The sequence below is a fragment of the Sceloporus occidentalis genome, unplaced genomic scaffold (assembly GCF_023333645.1).
Source record: "Sceloporus occidentalis isolate IW3139 unplaced genomic scaffold, rSceOcc1.0.p SCAF_1, whole genome shotgun sequence".
Lineage (NCBI taxonomy): Eukaryota > Metazoa > Chordata > Lepidosauria > Squamata > Phrynosomatidae > Sceloporus > Sceloporus occidentalis.
The window spans coordinates 1104357-1126488 of record NW_028316981.1 but is presented as its reverse complement, the minus strand read 5'-3'; the positions used below and the strand labels follow the sequence as shown (position 1 = coordinate 1126488).

Sequence of the window (22132 nt, the reverse complement as noted above, 5' to 3'; positions counted from 1 at the left end):
GAACTGAATGGGTCAGAGCATCCACACTCCCAAGTGCCCTTCCTCCCCTGCCACTGAGGGACCCTCCTGCTGCCTGGGATCCTGGAAAGAAAGGAGAAAGGGAGGGAGGCAGGGAGGGATGGAGAGATGCCTTTGTCCTTCATCTCCTGACTTATTGAATGGTAGTACATACCTTGATGTCTACACATACACGCCCACATACAAAGTGATCCCTTCCTCCCCTGCCACTGGACTAGAGAGGGATCCTGTTGTCTTTGATCCTGGAAAGAAAAGAGGAGAACTGGATGGGTTCCTCTTTCCTTCACCTCCTGATTTAATGGACAGCAATACATACACACACAACCCTTCCTCCCCTGCAAGTGGGCTGGAGAGGGATTCTCCTGCCCCTGATCCTGGAAAGCAGAAAGGAGGAGGGATGGATGGAGAGATGTTTCTTTCCTTCACCTCCTGATTTAATTGATACTAACACATACATCACACATGCACATAAAAGTCTCTTCCTCCCTTTCAACCAGGATGGAGAGTAACCCTTCTTCCTTTGGTCCTGGAAAGCAGGATGGATGGATGGAGAAATACTTTCCTTCATCTCATGCCAGGCATGCATTCCAAAATTTAATGGAGAACTTAATTAATAAGAACATATACATCCTTCCTGCCTTTTCCTGCCCTACAAGTGGGCTAGAGAGGGACTCGCCTGCCTCTGACCCTGGAAAGAAAAGAGGAAGAAAGGAAGGATGGAGAAATGCCCTTTTCCTTCACCTCCTGGTTTAATGAATAACAAAACACACATGTGCACACACAAACACATACAGAGGTCTCTTCCTTTCACTGGGATCTGCCTTTGATCCTAGAAAGAAAAAAGGAAGAGGGGTGGATGGATGGAAAGATGCCCCTTTGCCTCCAGATGTAATGGATAACAACAACAACAATACACACACACACACACACACACGTTTCTTTCTCTGCTGCCACTGGGCTGGAGAGCGACCCTCCTGCTTCTGATCCTGGCAAGGAGGCTCCAGAGAGTCCTCCTGACATTTCCCTTGGTGGCCTTGTGCCCAGTGCCCTTCCAGCATCTCCAGTCTTCAGGAGATATATGGGAGAAATACAAGGTGTGTGTTGTGGGGATGGAAAATTGCAAAGAATAAATCTGAGTTGGGGGCTGCAGGAGGAGGGAGCAAAGCGAGGTCCCTGAGGCAGAGAAGATGCTGATTTGGCTCAGACACTTTTGTTGGGGAGGATCTTCTGGACCTTCAGGAGCACAAGGAGCAGTGGCATCCCTCAGGTTGTGTCAACAGGTGTGGGAAGGGGGACTGCCTTGCTTTTCTGCCCCCCACCAGACCATTATAGCCTCCCCCCCCCCCCCCACACACACACAGGCCTTCAGGATCCAGTGTGGCTCCTGCTATGATGAACCCTGAAGGCACTGCATCTCACCCACGAGGCCTTCAAGATCTGGCATTGCTCCTGCTGTGCCAGACCTTGAAGGCACTGTCCCCCAACAGCAGCTGCTGCTATTGAGGGGAATGGTGCTGTGGCTTCCATTTAGGCTCCAGTGTGGCTGCTGGGTGCAGAGGAAGCTTGGCCAGTAGCCCTGGCAGTCCATCCAGGTGTACTACCCCACCCCACACTCCACCCCTATATTCAACCATACATAGCTTGAAAATATTTTTTAAAACATATACAGTGGGGCCTCCTTATCCACAGATGGCAAGCCCCCATTGTCCCTAATGGCGGCTCATGCATGTGGCCGCTCTACCGGGTGAACACACTTTGCACTGCCATTAGGGAAAATGGGAGTGGGGGTCCCTCACTGGAATTGATACCCCATGGATACCAAAGTCTGACTGTAAATTCCAAAAGCTAATCTTGATTTTGCCATTTTATATAAGGGATGCCATTTTACTATCCCACTATATTTAATGGGAGTTCAGCATCCACGGATTTTGGTATCCACAGGGGGTGCTGAAACCAAGCCCCAGCAGGTATAAGGGGCCCACTGTGTTGTTGTTGTTGTGTGCCTTCAGGTAATTTCTGATTTATGGTGAGACTAAGGCAGGGTATCATGGGGTTTTCTTGCCAAGATTTGCTCAGAGGAGGCTTGTCATTGCCTTCCCCTGGAGAGCCTGTGACTTGCTCTAGGCCACTCAGTGGGTTTCATGGACAATCCTGGTCTCCTGGGTCATAGGTATGGGAACATTTATTTATTTATTTTATTCCATTCTATCTTACCTTCTTGGCAATAATGGGACACAGGGCGACCTACAAGTTATTAAAAACAGTGTAGAATAAAATATAAATGTAATGACTGGGCCTCCAGTCATTGGACAACTTCTGCCAGGTAATAAGAGTAAGCTGGAAGGGAGGCACATGCAAATAAGAAATGACATCACGGCTGACGGAAGGCTCACTTGGCCAATCAGTGAGCAGGAGGGAGAGGTTATTCTAGAAGCTTCTAAGAGAAAAAAAGCCTCTGAGAACAGGTGACAGTTGGAGAGTGACAGAGAGAGAGGCAGAGAGAGAGAGTCTTGAGTAATTAGTGGTTTCTACAGTGAGAATTCTAGGTGGGAATCTCTCCCTTGAGTTAGTCTTACTGGTTAGGAAAACTGTAGTGTTGTGCCTACAGCAAGAAGGCATAATTCAGGCAGATAGTCTATGCGAAGCTAAGACCTGTAACTGTATTTCAAATCCATCAAGGTCGGCATATTACATCAATATATCAGTTAGGTGAGAATGTGTCAGATTAGAACGTTTAGGCCTTATTTATTATTTTTCTGGTTGCTTGCACGAAATGAATACCTTTAGAATTACACATATTGTACCTGCAAGGCCCTTAGGATCTTGCCTGATTTCTATCTTTTTGTTCTGTTTGGTCTAATTATAATAAATACTTTTTTAAAAGTATCTGCTACTTTGACACTCCTTTACATGTGTCCCAGCTCAGTTGATGCTTGAGAAGATTAGCAAAGAAAGAGAACTAGAAGTCTTTAACAAGTCCCAGTGTATGTTAAGGAAAATCCAATACGAATCCATTGGGTGGTGGCAGCGTGATTTGAGGGTCTCCAGGGGTCATCTTAAACTCCACAAGGAGCAGGAACATAGACCAGGAGACTCAGGGAGAAGCTAAGGATCTGCCGGGTCTAAGAGCCAAGGCAGGCCTGCTGTTTGGCTGCTTGGACCTCAAGGGGATCATTACAATATATGTGTAAAAATATTTTTAAAACAATTCAGCTATCTGAAAAGTTATTAAAAAAATTAAATTCACTAAAAGACTACACACAAAGCAACACAAGACACTATTTAAACAAACAAACAAGCTTCATTTATATACCGCTTCATACCGCCAAAGCCCATCACTGCCAGTTTCTAAATGTCTGTCAGAATAAGAATGTTTTTACTTGCCAGCGGATGGACAGCAAGGAAGGGACTACTATCTTAGCTTCCTAGAGAGGGAGTTCTAAAGTCTGGGAGCAGCCACCAAGAAGACCCTGTCTGTCTTCCCAATGAATAAGCTTGGAGAAACAGTGGGACAGAAATGAGGGCCTCTCCTGTTAATCTTAGCACCCTCATGGGCTCATATAGGGAGATCCACAAATAAGGATTATTTGTAATTACAGAATTATTGTCCCGTCCACCCCGCTTTTCAGCTCCAGGTCTACTTTGAGGCAGTGGCCACATAAATTCCCCAAACAGAGTGGTATCTTTTGGATCCAGGCCAAGAGGGCTCCTTACAAGGACATCAGGATGGAGGAGGATGTGAAAGAGGCTTCTCTGGGTAAGGATCCCTTTTGCCTTTCTTGGTGGTGCAGTGGTTAAATGCCTGTACAACAGCCACTAACTCACAAACCACAAGGATGTGAGTTCAATACCAGCCAGGGGCTCAGCCTGGCATTCTTCCATAGGTGGCTAAAATGAGTACCTAGCGTGTTGGGTGCTTAAGTGCACTCATAAGCGGCATAGAAATGTACTTGCTATTACTATTGCTATTGCTATCGGAATGAATTCACATCCTTGGCATTTGTCACTCCAATGCTGAGATGCCAGTCGGGACGTGAGATGCCAAGCAATGACTCCTTGGCCACACCGGACCTGACGTAATGTCATCCTCCACATTTGTGGATTTGACTTTTGTATTAATATGTTCTCACTATGTCCTCCAGTGCAACTCTATGGTCAACTTAAACCCAAAGGTTGTAACGAAGGACCTAGAGATTCCTAGAGAGAACACTCCACTAGGCGTTTATAGCTTCTCCAGCGCAATTCTATGGCCAATGTTGACCACAAAGTTGCAGTGGAGGAGATTCCTGAGATTCTAACAAGGCCAACACGATTTTAGGCTGCATCAATAGAAGTATAGTGTCTAGATCAAGGGAAGTCATAGTGCCATTATATTCTGCTTTGGTCAGGCCCCACCTGGAATATTGTGTCCAGTTCTGGGCGCCACAATTCAAAAAGGACATTGAGAAACTGGAGCGTGTCCAAAGGAGGGCGACTAAAATGGTGAAGGGTCTGGAAACCATGAAGCCCTATGAGGAACGACTGAGGGAGCTGGGGATGTTTAGCCTGGAGAAGAGAAGGTTAAGAGGTGATATGATAGCCCTGTTTAAATATTTGAAGGCATGTCATATTGAGGAGGGAGCAAGCTTGTTTTCTGCTGCTCCAGAGACTAGGAGGCAGGGGAAGATCCATAATTTGTAGTGACCCAAATACACACAACACACACAGACACCTGGAGGTTTTTAAATTTGACACAGTATGTGCACACTCCTGCCTGTTTGTTTGTTTTTAAAGGAGGGGGGAAGCACACTTCTGATTGCCCAATGGCTGCAGGAAACGTCACCCTGATGAAAGCGGAACTGAATTTGATTGACAGCAAAGGCGCCTTCATTTTAAACCAGTTCCGCAAAAGAGCTGCAAGGGCATTCAGGGTTTAATTACCCTGATTGAGGTAAATTATTATTGGCACTTGCTTCCGGAGGGATTCGGGGGGGGGGGGGGGACAGACCCGATACTGCCCAGTTCCATCCAGCGCAAATAGATAAGTCTGAATGGGGCCCAGGTCTCTGCAGCAACAGGAAACAAGCTTGCTTCAGCCTCAGTCCCTTCAAATATTTAAACATGGCTATCATGCCAGCCCTTAACCATCTCTTTCTCAGGCTAAACATACCCAGCTCCCTAAGCCTCTCCTCACAGAGGATGGGTTCCAGACCTTTCACCATTTTGGTCACCTGCTCTAGACATGCTCCAGTTTATTCACATCCTTCTTGAATTGTGGTCACCAGAACTGGACACAATGAGACCTACCCAAAGCAGCATAGAGGGCCAAAACATACTGCAGAAATAATCCACCTTGAGACCACTTTAACTGCCCTGGCTCAGTGCTAGGGAATTTTGGGAAATGTAGTTTTGAGAGGCATTGATCCTTCTCTGTTAGAGAGCTCTAATGCCACAACAAACTACAATTCCCAAAATTCCCTAGCACTGAGGCAGAGTAGTTAAAGTGGTCTCAAAATGAATTATATTCACAGTCAGCTTTGGCCCAGAGTGGTGCTATTACTTTCCTCAATCTAAATACTCTTTTATTGATGCAACCTAGAATCATGTTGGCTTTCTTAGCTGTCACATCACATTGCTGGCAGAATTCAGCTTATGGTCCTCTAAGACTCACATGTACTGCTATAAAGCCAGGTGTCACCCATCCTGTAAGTGTGCATTTCATTTTTGTTACCCAAGTTTAGCATCCTACATTATTCCCTGTTCAAATTCATTTTGTTGGTTTTGTCCAAGATTTATAATCTTTTAAGGGCATTTTGAATTCTGATCCTGCCCTCTGGAGTAATAGCTGTTCCTGCTAATCTACAGATTTAATAAGCATGTTCTCTATTCCGTCATTCAAGTCATTGATAAAGATGTTGGATAGAATCATAGAGTGGGAAGAGACCACAAGGGCCATCTAGTCCAATCCCCTGCCATGCAGGAACTCTTGATCTAAAGCACCCCCTACAGATGGCCATCCAGCATCTGCTTAAAGACCTCCAAGGAAGGAGACTCCACCACACAAATATATCACAGCTGTTGCAGGTGATTTCAGTAGGTCCCTCGCTGTCCATATTCAGTCAGAAGTAGGCACTGAAACAGAACTCTGGGTCTCCAAAAATGGTCTTCATACCCAACTCCTTTATCATGTACCTGGCAAATTTGGCCCAAAACAAGATGGCATCTTTTCCCATTTCAAGGATAGATTGGCATTCCAGTCTTAAATGAAGGGCACAGTCTTACACACTTTTAGGTATGCAGAGTTTGCCACTGGTTCCAGAGCACAAGGCCACCAGAGGCTGGACCCTCACTGTCAGGATGGCTGTGATACCCCTAACTTGAGGATCAGCTGGAGATGTTTCCATCCCATCATGTACAGGGATTTTATAGGGTAGAAAACCAGACTTTCAGCAGTACCCAAGGAAAGCTTTATGCAGAAACTATTGCTGTCTACCACAGATGTGTATTGTCAGGACTAAGGAACCAGCATTAGCAAGGCATGATTAAAGTATACACAAATTAACAATTTCAATGGGCTGACATTTTGTCATTAAACAAGCTGCTCTCCTTTCCTCACTTTTCCACCCCTCCTGCTGCTCTCACCCCATCAGTTATTGTTAGAGAAAAAGATCTTTGGGATGGTTGATGTCTCTTGTTACCGGTGGTTCTGGACTGGTACCAACTGGAACAGATGCAGTCTTCTCAGCTACTCAATATCAAAGTAACTTCCACACAGATTTTCACTCAAACGAGGGTTTATTAACTTTGTTGCTATTTACACTTTACAGCAGGCTACTTTACATCTATACTCTTTCAGAGTCCATGCTAGAAACTCGAATGTGACATCAGTCTTTGTTCTCTCAAAAGATCAACCTTCCCACCAGTTGGACACACCTCTTTCCCATGAAGTCACCACACTACACAAAACCATAACAATAATACATTTTGTTTATATTATGTCTCAGGCAATGTCCTTGAAGACTTGTTCTTCCAGGCCTAGTCTTTCTGGCCTGCAACAGGAACCATTTTAAACCTTAGTTAACCATTGACACATCTGAACATTTTCAATACTATTTAGAAATATATTTTAACAGTTATCATGAGACTGGTCTTGAGTCTCCAGGCACAGCTTCAACTCCCTTCTCACCTGCCCATTAACCACAAAGGAATCTGGGCAACAGTATCAGCAGTCAACAGATTACTACCCATCATTTAGCAGCAGAGCTCTAGAATACATTCTGGGCAACTAATAAATAATAATAAATAAAATCTTTATTTCTATACCGCTTTTCCTGGGAGATCAAAGTGGTTTACAAGTTCAGAAAAGATATATATCTCAACATACTATGATACAAGGTACAATCACAAATACACTTCCATAAAACATCATATAAAAATAGTTTAAAATCTCACAATCACAAGTTAAACATCTTGAGGTACACTTCAATTGGAGGATAACTTTCTCTATAAAGAATCAGGAGCTAAGCGGAAAAGATAGGTTTTCAACGCTTTCTTGAAGGCATACAGAGAAGAACTGAGTCGAATCTCTTCAGGGAGTTTATTCCAGTACACAGGAGCTATAGCTGTAAATGCTGGTTGGTGAGCTTTGACAAGCAAATCCAGCTCTCTTTACCATGAGAGGCAAGGTGATGGACTCAGCTCCTGACATTTCCTCTTGTCTTTTGGGATGGGTGGATATACAGTGGATACTTGTTATACGCAGGGGATCCGTTCCGGACCCCCCCACGTATAACAAAATCTGCATATGCTCAAAGCATATTTGTCCCAATGGCGGCGTGCGTGCACGCGCGCCGCCATTGGGACAAAAGTCCCTTCACCCACCCCTCCCTCGCTTCCCTCCTCCAGCAGCGCCAGAGGCCTGCGAAGCCTCCAGCACCGACACCCGCCCCTTCCGCGGCGCTGAGGAGGCCGGATGCTGGTGCTTCAAGGCCTCCGGCGCTGCTGCCCTCCGCGCCTCCTCTTCTCCACCTCCACGCCTTTTTTTGGGCATGGAGAGGGGGAAGAGGAGGCGCAGAGGGCAGCAGCGCCAGAGGCCTTCAAGGCCTCCGGCACCGACACCCGGCCTCCTCAGCACCGCGAAAGGGGCGGGTGTCAGTGCTGCAGGCCAAGAGGCCCCAGCACTGACACCCGCCCCTTCCGCGGAGGCCTGGAGGAGGCTGGGTGTCAGTGCTGGAGGCCTCGCAGGCCTCCGGCGCTGCTGCCCTCCGCGCCTCCTTTTCCCCACCTCCGCGCCTTTTTTTGGGTGCGGAGGTGAGGAAGAGGAGGCGCAGAGGGCAGCAGCAGCAGAGGCCTGCGAGGCCTCCAGCACCGACACCCGCCCCTTCCGCAGCGGCGGCGGCCTGGAGGAGGCCGGATGCCGGCGCGGGAGGCCTTAAAGGCCTCCGGCGCGGCAGCCCTCTCCCTCGCCACCGCTGTGGCAAAGGCCCGGTGGCGGTGCTGTTGGGGGCCAAGAGGCCTCCAGCACCGCCATCGCGCCCTTGCATGGCGGCGGCGAGGAAGCCGAGGCTTGGCCTCCGCCGCCACCCGGCTTCCCTGCAGCGGCGGCGGCGGAGGCCAAGCCGCTCCACCGAGCGACTTAAAGGTAAGGAAGGGAAGGGAGGGTGGCAGGGAGGAGAAGGAAATTGTCGCCAATGGCGGCGCGCGTGCACGCGCGCCGCCATTGAGGACAATTTCCCCATTTGCCATCCGTGGATGCTCAAATCCGTGTATGGCAAATCAGCGTATGGGGAGGTTCGACTGTAACAGCACACAGAAGTGGAATGCCTCAATATTTTATAGTAAAGAGTGATGGGTAAGCCTCTTCTCCCTGGAAGAATTTCCCAAACCAGATCATATATCTAAGCTATGAAGGGGGAGAAATTCAGCAGGTCTCTACCTCTGTGTGCATTTGAAGCTACAAAATGTTCATGGAGGAGGGTTCATAATGCTAGTGCCCAGAGGGAGAGGTACGTTATTTATAAACCATTAATTTACCTGTCAGTCTGAAAGGCCATTCCAAAACAGCCACTTAATAGTCAGGAGAGCAAGAATCAGTGACAGGAGCCAATCTGACAGGTATTGAGAATCAGTTGTGCAAAACTTTGATTGCATTTTCGAGTAAGATGGCCAAGATTGATTTCACGGGATGCTTTATTTACATCGGTGACTGCTTATGAGGATTACTCCCCATTTTTAATAGACCAAACCACCTTCAATGGAGTCTTCCTTCCAAAGGAAATTACTTTTGCAACATTTTCCACCAGTAACTTAAGTTTAACTTGGTTTAGAAGGATTGGATTATTTGTCCTTTGTGTGCAAAAGACCAAGACAAAAATGTCCCTGTGCTAATCTTAGAATCATAGAAGAATTGTTTTGCCATGACATAAATCAAAGCACCCCAAACAGATGGCCATCCAGCCTCTGTTAAAAACCTCCAAAGAAGGAGACTCCACCACTCTCCAAGGAAGCATCTTCCATTCCTTACTGTCAGGAGGTTCCTCCTAATGTACGCATTGCTCTGGGTCCTATTCTCTGGAGCAGCATAAAACAAGATTGCTTCCATCCTCAGCATGATACCCCTTCAAATATTTAAACAGGGCTCTCGTGGCACCTTTCAACCTTCTCTTCTCCAGGCTAAAATACCCAGTTCCCTATTTCCAGACTTTACACCACTGTGGTCACCGTTCTTTGCACACAGTCCAGTGTGTTAAAAGCTGTCTTGAATTGTGGTGCCCAGAACTGGACACAGTATTCCAGGTGAAGTCAAAGCAGAATAGAGTGACACTATTACTTCTCTTGATCTAGAAACTCTATGTATATTGATGCAACCCAAAATCACATTGGCTTTTTAAGCTACCGCCTCACACTTTCACCATTCCTTTTGTATCTGTCCAGGTAGCTTGGGGTTTGTTTGTTTTTTGTGTCCCAGCCGGGGCAGTCTTCTTCTCCTAGACTTGGTACAGCTGTGGTTTTTCTCACATAGACACACTTTTCATAATATTACAGAAATAGGTCCTACCTTGTATGACCAGGAAGAGAAAGAGACATGCATCACTGCCTAGTGGGATTAAGTGTGAAATTTACCCAGACAGAATGTATCTGCTATGTCATTAGCATACTCAAAAAGAAATGTAGATTTCACAATGGAATAGTAAGAGGAAAGGGGGAGTCTCTGAGATAAAGAAGGAATTGCTACTAATGAGATCTTTCCCCTTTTTCCTCAAGGAGATAATGCTCAGGAGAGTGAGACCTATCACAAGCCAGATGTAGCATCACAGGAAATAATTAAGCTTGTCATAGAAAAAGAGGAATTTGGAAATCAAAAGGGACCAAAAATGCAGAAAGGAAACCTATCAAGGGACAGAAAGAACTTTCCTTCTCTGGAAGCTGATGTTTCTGAACCTCTGAATTCACAGGCAAAACAGATCCAATGTCCTGTGTGTGGGAAAACATGCAAAGATACATCACACTTCAACATACACTTCAGACTTCACACAGGAGAGAAACCGTACAAATGCACAGAATGTGGAAAGACTTTCCGTCAGAGTGGACATCTTTATTCACATCAGAGAAGCCACGCAGGGGGAAAATTACATAGCTGCATGGAATGCACAAAGAGTTTCGGTGATTGTGACTCATGTACTCATCATCAAAGGACTCACACAGGAGAGAAACGATACAAATGCATAGAATGTGGAAAGAGCTTCAGTAATAGTGGACATCTACATTCACATCAAGTAACTCATACAAAGGAAAGACCATATACATGTATGGAATGTGGAAAGAGCTTCGCTCGTAGTAATAGTTTATATTCACATCAAAGAATACACACAGGGGAGAAACCATATCAGTGCATGGAATGTGGAAACAGCTTTAATCAGACTTCAAATCTAAATTCTCATCAAAGAACCCATACAGGGGAGAAACCATATAAATGCTTGGACTGTGGAAAGAGCTTCAGTGCAAGTGGACATCTACGTTCACATCAAAGAATCCACACAGGGGAGAAACCTTATAAATGCATGGAGTGTGGGAAAAGTTTCAGTCAGAGTGGAAATTTACGCTCACATCAAAGAACTCACATAGAGGATAAACCATATAAATGCCTGGAATGTGGAATGAGTTTTAGTGCTACTGGACATCTACGTTCACATGAAAGAACCCACACAGGGGAGAAGCCATATAAATGCATGGAGTGTGGAAGATGTTTCAGTCAGAGTGGAAATCTACGCTCACATCAAAGAACTCACATAGAGGAGAAACCATATAAATGCATAGAATGTGGAAAGAGTTACAGTCAAAGTGGACATCTACGTTCACATCAAAGAACCCACACAGGGGAGAAACCATATAAATGCATGGAATGTGGAAAGAGCTTCAGTGATTACGGAGCTTGTGCTAAACATCAAATAACACACACAGGGGAGAAACCATATAAATGCATGGAATGTGGAAAGAGGTTCTCTCGCGGTGACAGTTTACGTTCACACCAAAGAAGCCACACAGGGGAGAAACCATATAAATGCATGGAATGTGGAAAGAGCTTCAGTGATAGTGCATGTTTACATTCACATCACAGAACCCACACAGGGGAGAAACCATATAATTGCATAGAATGTGGAAAGAGTTTCAGTCAGAGTGGAAGTCTACGCTTACATCAAAGAACGCACATAGATGATAAACCATATATATGCATAGAATGTGGGAGAGGTTTCTCTCGTAGTCAATATTTACGTTCCCATCAAAGAACCCACACGGGAGAGAAACCATATAAATGTATGGAATGCGGAAAGAGCTTCAGTAATTATGGAACATGTACTAAACATCAAAGGACTCACACAGGGGAGAAACCATATAAATGCATGGAATGTGGAAAGAGCTTCTCTCGTAGTGACAGTTTACATTCACATCAAAGAATTCACACAGGGGAGAAACCATATAAATGTGCGGAATGTGGAAAGAGCTTTAGGCGGATTGGACATGTACATTCACATCAGAGAACCCACAGACGGGATAAAGCCTTACTGAAATCAGGGCAGACTACTTCTGCTGTGTTCCTTTGATCAACAGAGGATTTAAGTGTATATAATAATATAATAATAATAATAATAATAATAATAATAATAATAATATTTATTTATACCCCACTCTTCAGCCAAGGCTAAGTTTTGCGGGGAAGAGAAATTACTGACAGCTATAGAAAAAGAAGGGCTGTTGGCTCCTCTCCCAAACCAAGGCAACAAACTGGATGTGGGTTGGAATGGGAGTAAATGGGGCTGATTGTGAACAAGATGTAGGGAACTGGGGAGGAAGGAGGTATGAGAACTGTTTGGTCCTGTCCCTTGGGATATGTAGGAGCAAAGACACTGTAACCAGTCCTCTTCTCCCTCCCTTTGTCTATTTGGTCTTATGATTTCTCCCCTGTGCTGGGGCTTCCCAAACCATCTTGAAATGACTAGTAATACATTTCTTCAAAAGAGAGAGAGAGAAATGCTTCTCAGCACAAACACACTGACTCTTATGGCATGTAACTGAGGTCACCTGGTGCCTATATGAACCTATATATCCACCTATGTACATATATTCAGAACATATGTACATGTTTCTCTGTAAGACTGAAAATTCCCTCAGAATATACCTTATGCCCTGAATTACATGCACTTGTTAAAGGGGGTGGTGAGGATTCCCCTCATCTCCCTGAAAGGAATTTCCATTTTAACATGGAGGGACTTCCACTTGGATTACCTCCTGCCGTTTGCATGGCACTCAAGAATGAGGAGTCAAAGAGAAGCTCTTTCAGCAGAAGAGGTTTCTGGCAGGTTCATATATAAGAAATCAGACAAAGCTGGCCATCTGGTATGTACAATTTAATTGACACCTGGCCAACTCAATTGACACTGGCCAATTCAATACACCTCTGGACAATTCACTTGATCCCTGGAACCATACAAGTCTCTTTCTTTTATAGGCAGAAAACAAACAGGAAGAATGCAGCATGGCTGGTTAATCATCTGTGCCTCGACCTTTGGATTTGTATACTTGTAACAGTTAACCTGTTTTCATCCTCAGATGAGAAGCGCCAGATTAACTTTGCACTTCATGTCTAACTAGTAGGAAATTCTCCTGTGTTAATCTGAAAGACAAGCACTCTCATGTTTGTATGAGTGCAAAGGCAATGTCTGTGAGCACATATGGAAAAATTATCCTACACTCATATTCCTCTGATTCCATCTTAGTCCACAGTCCTGTGTCCATCAATGGGAGAGATGATGTGCCCAAGAAGCCCACTGGCTTCCTAAGTGAGATCCAGAGATAGGCTGCACCTGAAAATGGAAGTACTTCCATCCACATTTAATCGTAAATGAAATAGATAGACTATCTGGAATGTAGATCAGGAGTAAAGAACTTTCAGCTGAGCTACATAAAGGATATGTACAAGAAGTGGAGAAGGGGAAATGACCAAAGTGAAATTCAAACAAATAGCCTAGATGTGCATGGAGAAAGCCAGACAAGCCAAAGTGCAGAACAACCTCGGGCATGCTAGAGAAGTTAAAAACAATAAAAAGGCCTTTTTAGTTCTTTCCGTAACAAAAGAAATGATCATAGAGTTGGAAGAGACCACAAGGGCCATCAAGTCCAACCCTTCCTGCCATGCAGGAACTCGCAGCCAAATCACAAGGATAGGGCCACTGCATGGATAAGAGAGTGAAATGCTAACAGGGAATCAAGAACACCATCTTCTTTTATTATTTATTTATTTAATTAATTTTATTTCTATCCTGCCTTTCTCCCTGAAAGGGACCCAAGGTGGCTCACAAATAAAAATTCTAAAAACATATTATATTAAAACAATTAAAACATTATCTAAAAACAATATAAAATTACAAACATTAAAACCACACTGAAATCATAATATCCATCCTATATAACAAAGACGCAAGCCACCTAATGATTATACATTAAAAACCTGCCTGAATAAAGACATTTTTGCTTGCCGACGAAAGGCAAGGAGGGGGCAAGCCTTGCTTCTCACGGAAAGGCATTCCAGAGGACAGGAGCAGCCACCAAGAAGGTTCTCTCTTGTGTCCTCACCTGGCAAGGTTGTGATGGTGGAGGGACCAAGAGAAAGCCTTCCCCAGAAGATCTTACGGCTCTAGTAGGTGTCTCCAATAATCTGGACCTAAATTGTATAGGGCTTTATAAGTCGTAACCAGCACTTTGAATTGTGTCCGAAAACGAACTGGTAGCCAGTGAAGCTGTTTCAGCAAGGGAGTTATGTGGTCTCTATAACTGGCCCCAGTCAGCATTCTGGCAGCGCTTCACACACTGAAGTTTCCGAACTGTTTTCAAAGGCGGCAGCCCCATGTAGAATGTGTTATAATAGTCTAAATGGGATGTAATCAAGGCATGTGTCGCTGCAGCCAGATCTGAGCTCCTGCATGGCAGGGGATTGGACTGGATGGCCCTTATGGTCTCTTCCAACCCTATGATTCTATGAATGGGTGCAGCTGGCTCACAGGTTTTAGCTGTATAAATGCACTCCTGGCCACTGCTGAAACCTGGGCATCCAGGCTCATTGCTAGGGAATTCTGGGAACTAGCTTTGTGAAACATTTAGCCTTCTCTGTCTGGTTCCACAATGAACTACAGTTCCTAGGATTCTCTAGCTCTGAGCCAGGACAATTAAAGCGGTATCAAATGGCATTATTTCTACAGTGTGTTTTGGACCTCAGACCCACTGGCAATAATCTCTGAGAATTCCTGGAGAAGAGGAAAGACCCAGCAGACTGGAGAAGGGGAAATGTTGTCCCCATTTTCAAAGAAGGAGAAATAGGGACTCCGCAGCTCGGGTGCTCAGGACTAGACTCTGAGCCTGGATGCATAGGCTTCAGCAGTGACCAGGAGTGCTTTTGCACATTGAAAGCTAGTGCAACCATTCCTGGAGACGCTGGATCTAGCCACAGGAGTACACACCTTGGTTACATCCAGTTTGGATTACTGCAATGCACTCTACGTAGGGCTGCCTTCGGAAAGTGCTCAGAAACTTCAACTGGTCCAAAGAGTCGGAACCAGGTTGTTTACTGGGGCTGACTACAGAGAGCATACAACTCCTTTGTTGCAATAGCTCCACTGGCTGCTAGTGTGTTTGCAGGCACAATTCAAAGTGCTAGTTTTAGGTCCAGGTTATTTGAAGGATCGTATCTCCCTTTACCAGCCCACTAGAGCTCTAACACCATCCAGAGAGGCCCTTTTTTCTGCCCCATCTCCTTGTTAAAAATGCTTGGTGGGAACACAGGAGAGGGCCTTCTTGGTGGCTGCTCCCAGGCTCTGGGACTCCTTCCCTAGAGATGCCAGACTGGTCCCATCCCTGTTCTCCTTTCGGGAGTAAGTAAACGTATTTGTGGCAACGTGCTTTTTCAGACTGACAATGGTTGGGTTTTTATGAACTGTGCAATTCAGTTGTCAAGCTTTGTGTCTGTTTAATTTTTCAATTTTTTTTAAACTTTATACTTTTTAATGCTTTTGTATTACTTTTAATTTGTGCTGTTTGAAATCAGTTGTTAGCTACCTTGAATCCCTATATCAGGGGAAAAGTGGAATGAAGATGATGATGATTATGATGATGACGACGATAATAATAATAATCATAGAATCATAAAATCGTAGAGTTGGAAGAGACCACTAGGGCCATCCAGTCCAACCCCCTGCCATGCAGGAAATCCAAATCAAAGCATCCCTGACAGATGGCCATCCAGCCTCTGCTTAAAGACCTCCAAGGAAGGAGACTCTATCACCTTCCGAGGGAGTGCATTCCACTGTCGAACAGCCCTTACTGTCAGGAAGTTCCTCCTAATGTTGAGGTGGAATCTCTTTTCCTGGAGCTTGCATCCATTGTTCCGGGTCCTGTTCTCTGGAGCAGCAGAAAACAAGCTTGCTCCCTCTTCAATATGACATCCTTTCAAATATTTAAACAGGGCTATCATATCACCTCTTAACCTTCTTTTCTCCAGGCTAAACATCCCCAGCTCCCTAAGTTGTTCCTCATAGGGCATGGTCTCCAGACCCTTCACCATTTTTGTCGCCCTCCTTTGGACACGCTCCAGTTTCTCAATGTCCTTTTTGAATTGTGGCGCCCAGAACTGGACACAATATTCTAGGTGGGGCCTGACCAGAGCAGAATACAGTGGCACTATTACTTCTCTTGATCTAAACACTATACTTCTATTGATGCAGCCTAAAATAGCATTGGCCTTTTTAGCTGCCGCATCACACTGTTCACTCATGTTCAACTTGTGGTCTACTTGGACTCCTAGATCCCTTTCACACGTAGTTTCATTCAGCCAGGTGTCACCCATCCTATATCTGTGCATTTTATTTTTCCTCAATACTTCTCTAAGTTTACTGAAATTCGCTCTCCTAAAGTCTAGGATGCGTGTCTGACTCTGCCTGGCTTCTCCTTTCCACTGTATTACAAACTCCAGGAGAACATGGTCACTTCCACCTAATGATCCCACCACTTGCACCCCATTAACCAAGTGATCCTTCTTGTTTAGGATCAGATCTAAAATAGCTGACCCCCTTGTTGCCTCTTCCACCTTTTGGACCATGAAATAGTCTCCAAGGCAAGTGAGGAATTTGCTAGACCTTGAGGATTTTGCTGAGTTTGACTTCCAGCAAATATCAGGGTAGTTGAAGTCGCCCATCACTACTACATCTCTCTTTTCTGACTGTGTGGTCATCTGTTCTAGAAAGATACATCCAATTCCTCAGTCTGACTTGGGGGTCTGTAGTAGACTCCCACCGTAACATCCTTGTTGTTTCTCTCCCCTTTGATTCTTATCCAGATGCTCTCCACCTGGCTTCCAGGATTGATGTCCTGGATCTCTTCACTGGTGTAAATATCTCTGACATATAGTGCTATTCCTCCTCCTTTCCTGTTTGACCTATTCCTCTTAAAAATGTTATACCCCTCTAATAATAATAATAATTTTGCTGCTGCTGCTGTGTGTCTTCAGGTTGTTTCCAGTTTCTGAGAACACTAAGATTTCTTGGCAAGTTACTTCTGAGTGGGTTTGCTATCGCCATCCTCTGAGGCTGAGAGAGTGTGACTTGCCCAAGGTCACCCAGTGGGTTTCCATGGCCAAGCTGGAAATCAAACCCAGGTCTCCAGAGTCGTAGTCCAACAATCAAACCACTATAATAATACCATCTCCATAAGTAAGTGAGAAGGAATAATCTTATTTTCCCTTGATCTTGGAACAGCCCCTCGAGACAAGATTTTATGTATAGAAATCAGACAAAGCCATCTGCCATCGGGTATGGACAATTCAGTTGACCCTGGAATGAGACAAGTCTCTTTCTTTTAAAAGCAGAAACAAACAGGTAGGAAAAATGAGGCATGGCTGGTTAATCATCTGTGCTTCGACCTTTGGATTGTGTACAGTCAGCCCTCCTAACCCACGGATCTCAGATCTGCAACCTTGGAAATCTGCAGAGGAGCAAACTCCACTATTTTTAATGGGTTGCGCCCCTGCACATGTGCGCACAGGCATGTGCACAGGCACGCACCCCATTCAAGCCTATGGGGGCTTGAATATGCGCAAAGCTCCATTTTCGCAGGGGGAGTGGTTCCAGAATTGATCCCCCACAAAAATGGAGGGGCAACTATACTTGTAATTACTCAGATGGGAAGAGCCAGACTAACTTTGCAGTTTATGTCTAACCAGTAGAAGAGTTTCTCCTGTTTAATCGAAATAAAAGTACTGAAGTGGAAAACAGGACGTAAATGTCTATAAGACTTAGGTAAATCAAGTTCAGCAGTAACATCATTTATGAACATCTTGACCTCAAAAGGCCCAATATATTTTGGTCCCAATTTTTTAAAAGGATGGCGGGGTTTTAAGTGCTGTGTAGACAAGTACACTTTGTCTCCGGGCTTAATATCCCACCCTTCACATCTCTTTTTGTCAGCAAAATGTTTATATTCCTTCTTGGCCACTTCTAAGGCTGTCACAATCTTAGGCCATCCCTCTTTAATTTTAGCAATCCATTGCAACACCAAAACAGGATCAGAGGGTTCAGGCGACAGCGAAGGCAAAGTTTTAGGTGCATAGCCATATAGGACCTCAAATGGAGAGCTGCCACTGCTCTGATGAATAGCACTGTTAAAACAACCTCAGCATGTGGCAATAAATCAACCCAATCGTCCTGAAGGTAATTTGTGTAACACCTTAGGTACCTAGCCAACGAAGACTTCATTTTCTCACTCTGGCCATCTGTCTCTGGATGATGGGATGTGCTCAAGGCAACCTCTACTCCCAATTTTTTCTGAGGACACCTCCAAAACTGAGAGGTAAAGGTGCTCCCTCAATCGCTCACTATTTTGTCTGGTAAACCGTGGTGTGTGTGTGTGTGTGTGTATATATTTCAGCCAATTTGGGGGCGTTGGGCACTCCCTTGCAAGCAACATAGTAGGCTTGCTTTGAAAACAAGTCTACCACTAACCCAGATGGCATTTCTCCCCTTGCTCTCTGGCAAGTTAGTTATAAAGTCTATGGCTATGTGTCTCCATGGCCCAGTCGGTGGTGTAGTAAGCCTCTGGGTTTTCCAGTTAATGGTTTAGCTCTGGGGCAAGTTGAGCATCCTTTCACATAAGTGTCTACCTCGCCCTGCATTCCTTCCCACCAATACCATTGGCAAATTTTATGCCAAGCTTTTAAATATCCCCAATGTCCAGCAGCTTTGGAGTCATGACACAGGTTTAAAATCTTTGCTCTCAAACTAGCAGGTACATAAATTTTGTTGTCTTTAACCCACAACCCTTGAGTGTTTTGTTGAAGTTGTTCTTTGTGTTTACACAGCCACTCATTCGTGGCAGAAGCTTGTTTGATTTCTTAGTATCGCATCTAGGATGTCAGAGGAGTCTGGTCGTGTGCGTTTGTCCTGACTACGAGTCACCACCGCTAGACCCAGTTGTTCCGGGGTGAACAGCATCTGTACTGGAGGCTGATCTTTTCCTGCATGTTGGGGGAGCCTAGACAAAGTGTCTGCCAACACATTTTGTTTCCCTGGAAAAAAATTGAGTTTGAACTTATATTTGTAAAAGTCCTTGGCCTATCTGCGCTGTTTGGGGTTAAGTTTCCTGGGGGTCTGGAGGGCATCTAGGTTACGATGATCAGTCCACACTTCAAATGGGAGTGTGGTTCCCTCCAGGAACTGTCTCCGTGACGCTAAAGCCCATTTAATTGCAAAAGATTCCTTCTCCCAAACAGGCCATGAAATCTCACTTTTTTTTTAATTTCCTGGACAAATAAGTGCATGGCCTTAAAGCTCCTGATTTATCCCATTGTAACAGCACTGCCCCAATGGCATAGTCACTAGCATCTACCTAGTGTACCACAAAAGTTTTGTCCAAGTCTGGATGTAACAGGATTGGTTCAGAACTGAACAGGTGTCTTAGTTGTTCAAAAGCCTTTTTGGCAGCAGTCAGACCAAGCCACAGGATTGGAGGGTTTGGTTTAGTCCCTTTTCCTATGCCTCCTGGCCCCTTCTCAACTGTCACCCCCTTGGTTTTTACAGATCAGTGATGGGTAAGGCAATTTCAGCAAAGTTAGGGATGAAATGTCTATAGAAATTGGCAAATCCCCAAAATTTTTGAACTTGTTTTCGAGTTTTGGGGGCTGTCCAGTCTAACACGGTTTGTACTTTGGTCAGGTCCATCTCAGTCCCTTGAGCCAACACCCTGTACCCCAAAAATTAAAGACGCTCTGTATAACTGATTGTCAAATAGTCTTTTTAACACCTCTCTGACCACTTTTACGTGGGATTCCAAGTCCTGGGAATAAATCAGCACAACATCCAGGTAAACTAGAACTCCCTCAAACAGTAGATCATGTAGGATCTCATTAACCAAACGCATGCAAACTCCAGGAGCTCCCGGGAGCCCAAAGGACATCATCAGGTACTCAAATGCTCCTAAAGGGCAATCGAAAGCCGTCTTATATTCATCTCCCTCTCTAATCCGCACCCGGAAGTAAGCATCTCTTAAATCCAGTTTAGGAAATATCTTTCCAGTCGCCAACCTGCCAAGCATTTCTTTTATTAAAGTTTTGGTTTGGGGAGAGGGGCTTCTGGCCCTATTTCGATGGTACAGTCTGTTTGTCAGTGGGGTGGCAGCCCATCACTTTCACGCTCCTCAAACACCTCCTTGAGGTCTTGATAGCAGTCAGGGTAGGCTGCCTCTGCCTCTGTCCTTTCGATGGTTGTCCCTTCCGGGGAAGGGGTTCCTCTTGTCTTGGCTTTCTGGCATGGGCTCTACTGCCCTCCCCCACATTGGTGAGCTGGGGCTCTGGTGCTTCTCCCCCCCCAGCTTTGAAATCTCAGTGGGTTTAAGATTAGAGGTCAGCACATGTTCTTGGCATATTGGATCATTAAACACCAGTTGTCTGGGTCGCCACTTAATAGCAGGATAGGTGATATTTGTGGGTGGGTCCCACCACCAGCCAGATCTTTTCTAGATCTTCCGTCACCGCAAGCCACACAATTCTAGGCTACAACAAGAGAAGTATAGTGTCTAGATCAAGGGAAGTAATAGTGCCACTCTATTCTACTTTGGTCAGGCCTCACCTGGAATATTGTGTCCAGTTCTGGGCATGACAATTCAAAAAGGTCCAGAAGGCTGCTGCTCCCTGGAGATGTTTAGCCAGACACCTCACCTTGGCCATGTCATTGAAGAAGGTGCCCCCCCACTCCTGCTTATGTCCAGCTACCTGGGAGAAAAAACCTGGCCACATCCAAGCGTCCCCGTCATACCAAACGCCTAGTTTTCAGGCCTGTGGATCCTGTGTGAGGTCAGGTGGCAGTCTCACAGGTTGTGGTGCTGGCTGCTCTACCTGTCCTGGCGCTGCGGGAGGGGGGGCCGTCGTACCCGCCGTGGCCCTGTCAGTCGTAGCCCTTACGCAAGTTCCTTCAGAGGAGGTTTGCCATTGTGAGCCTCTGAGGCTGAGAGAGTGTGACTTGCCCAAGGTCACTCAGTGGGTTTACATGTCTGAGCCAGGATTCAAACCGTCCTGGTCTCTGGATTCCTAGTCCAGCGCTTAAACCACTACATTACATGCACCTACACTGGATACGATACAGCTCAATGCCACTTTGACTGCTGTAGCTCCACCCGATGGCCTATTGGGATTATACTTCTGCAAGGCGTTTACCTTTCTCTGTCAGGGAGCTCTGGTGCCTTGCAAACACTGGAAGTCCAGGAATTCTTTAGGATGGAGCCATAGCAGTTAAAGTGGTTTCAGACTGCTTTATTGCTACAGTGCAGATGCACACTCTCTCTTTCTCTCTTTGTGCCTTTCCCGGTTTCTTGGCCCCAAGAGAGACGAAGTCAGGAGAAGATGGCTTGGAGGTGAACACACACACAGGAATGAGTCTGGAGGGGAAGTGGCTAATGCTCTGAAGGCTAAAGGAGAGCAGATTTTGACTCAACATTAGAAGCAAGACTCTTCAGACATGACCTGAAGACGCACAAGAACAACAGCCTCAGTCTGACGCCTGTAAGGGAGGCAAATTAAAAGCTTGTCAGCTGGGGCAGAGGGAGGGCAAATAGAGGGGCGGGGAGAGGAGTTTCCTGCCCCTCAGTCCTCCAGGAGCAGCAAGTTCACGTTCCTAGAGAGCTCCAGTCCTCCAGGAGCAGTGAACCCACTTCCTAGAGAGGCCCATAAAATAAGTACGCAGGAAGGGAGGGGGTTTCCGCCTCTCAGTCCTCCAGAGGCAGCGAGTCAGCTTCCTAGAGAGCCCTGAGTCCTCCAGCAGCAGTGAGCCTGTTTTTCCTAGAGAGGCCACTAAGGTTAACAAGCATGGAGTGAACAAGGGAGGACTTTGCTGCCTCTCAGTCGCGCAGGAGCAGAGAGCGCGGCTTCCCAGAGAGACCACCGACGTTAATATGGAGGACGGCAAACCCATATTAGGCGGGGCTTTCTGCCCTTCAGTCCTCCAGGAGCAAAGAGTTCAGCTTCCTAGAGAGGCTGCCAAAACAGAAGGCAGGCATTTTCTGCCTTTCAATCAGAGTCCCGCTTCCTAGAGAGGCCACTAAAAAC

General features: G+C 45.6%; 1 protein-coding gene across 1 annotated transcript; it reads left to right on the top strand.

Annotated features, from left to right (window-relative positions):
- Positions 1-3707: 3707 nt before the first annotated feature.
- Positions 3708-12098, top strand: LOC149320317 (uncharacterized). Its single transcript, XM_089501113.1, has 2 exons — positions 3708-3775; positions 10261-12098. Exons 1-2 carry the CDS (start codon positions 3745-3747, stop codon positions 12096-12098), a joined length of 1869 nt encoding a protein of 622 aa, XP_089357239.1. The 5' UTR covers positions 3708-3744.
- The last annotated feature ends 10034 nt before the right edge of the window (positions 12099-22132 follow it).

Coding starts and splice junctions, on each gene's coding strand:
- LOC149320317 (XM_089501113.1), top strand. CDS start 3,745: ATGGAGGAGGATGTGAAAGAGGCTTCTCTGG. Junction 3,776..10,260: donor TGTGAAAGAGGCTTCTCTGG/GTAAGGATCCCT, acceptor TTTTTCCTCAAG/GAGATAATGCTCAGGAGAGT.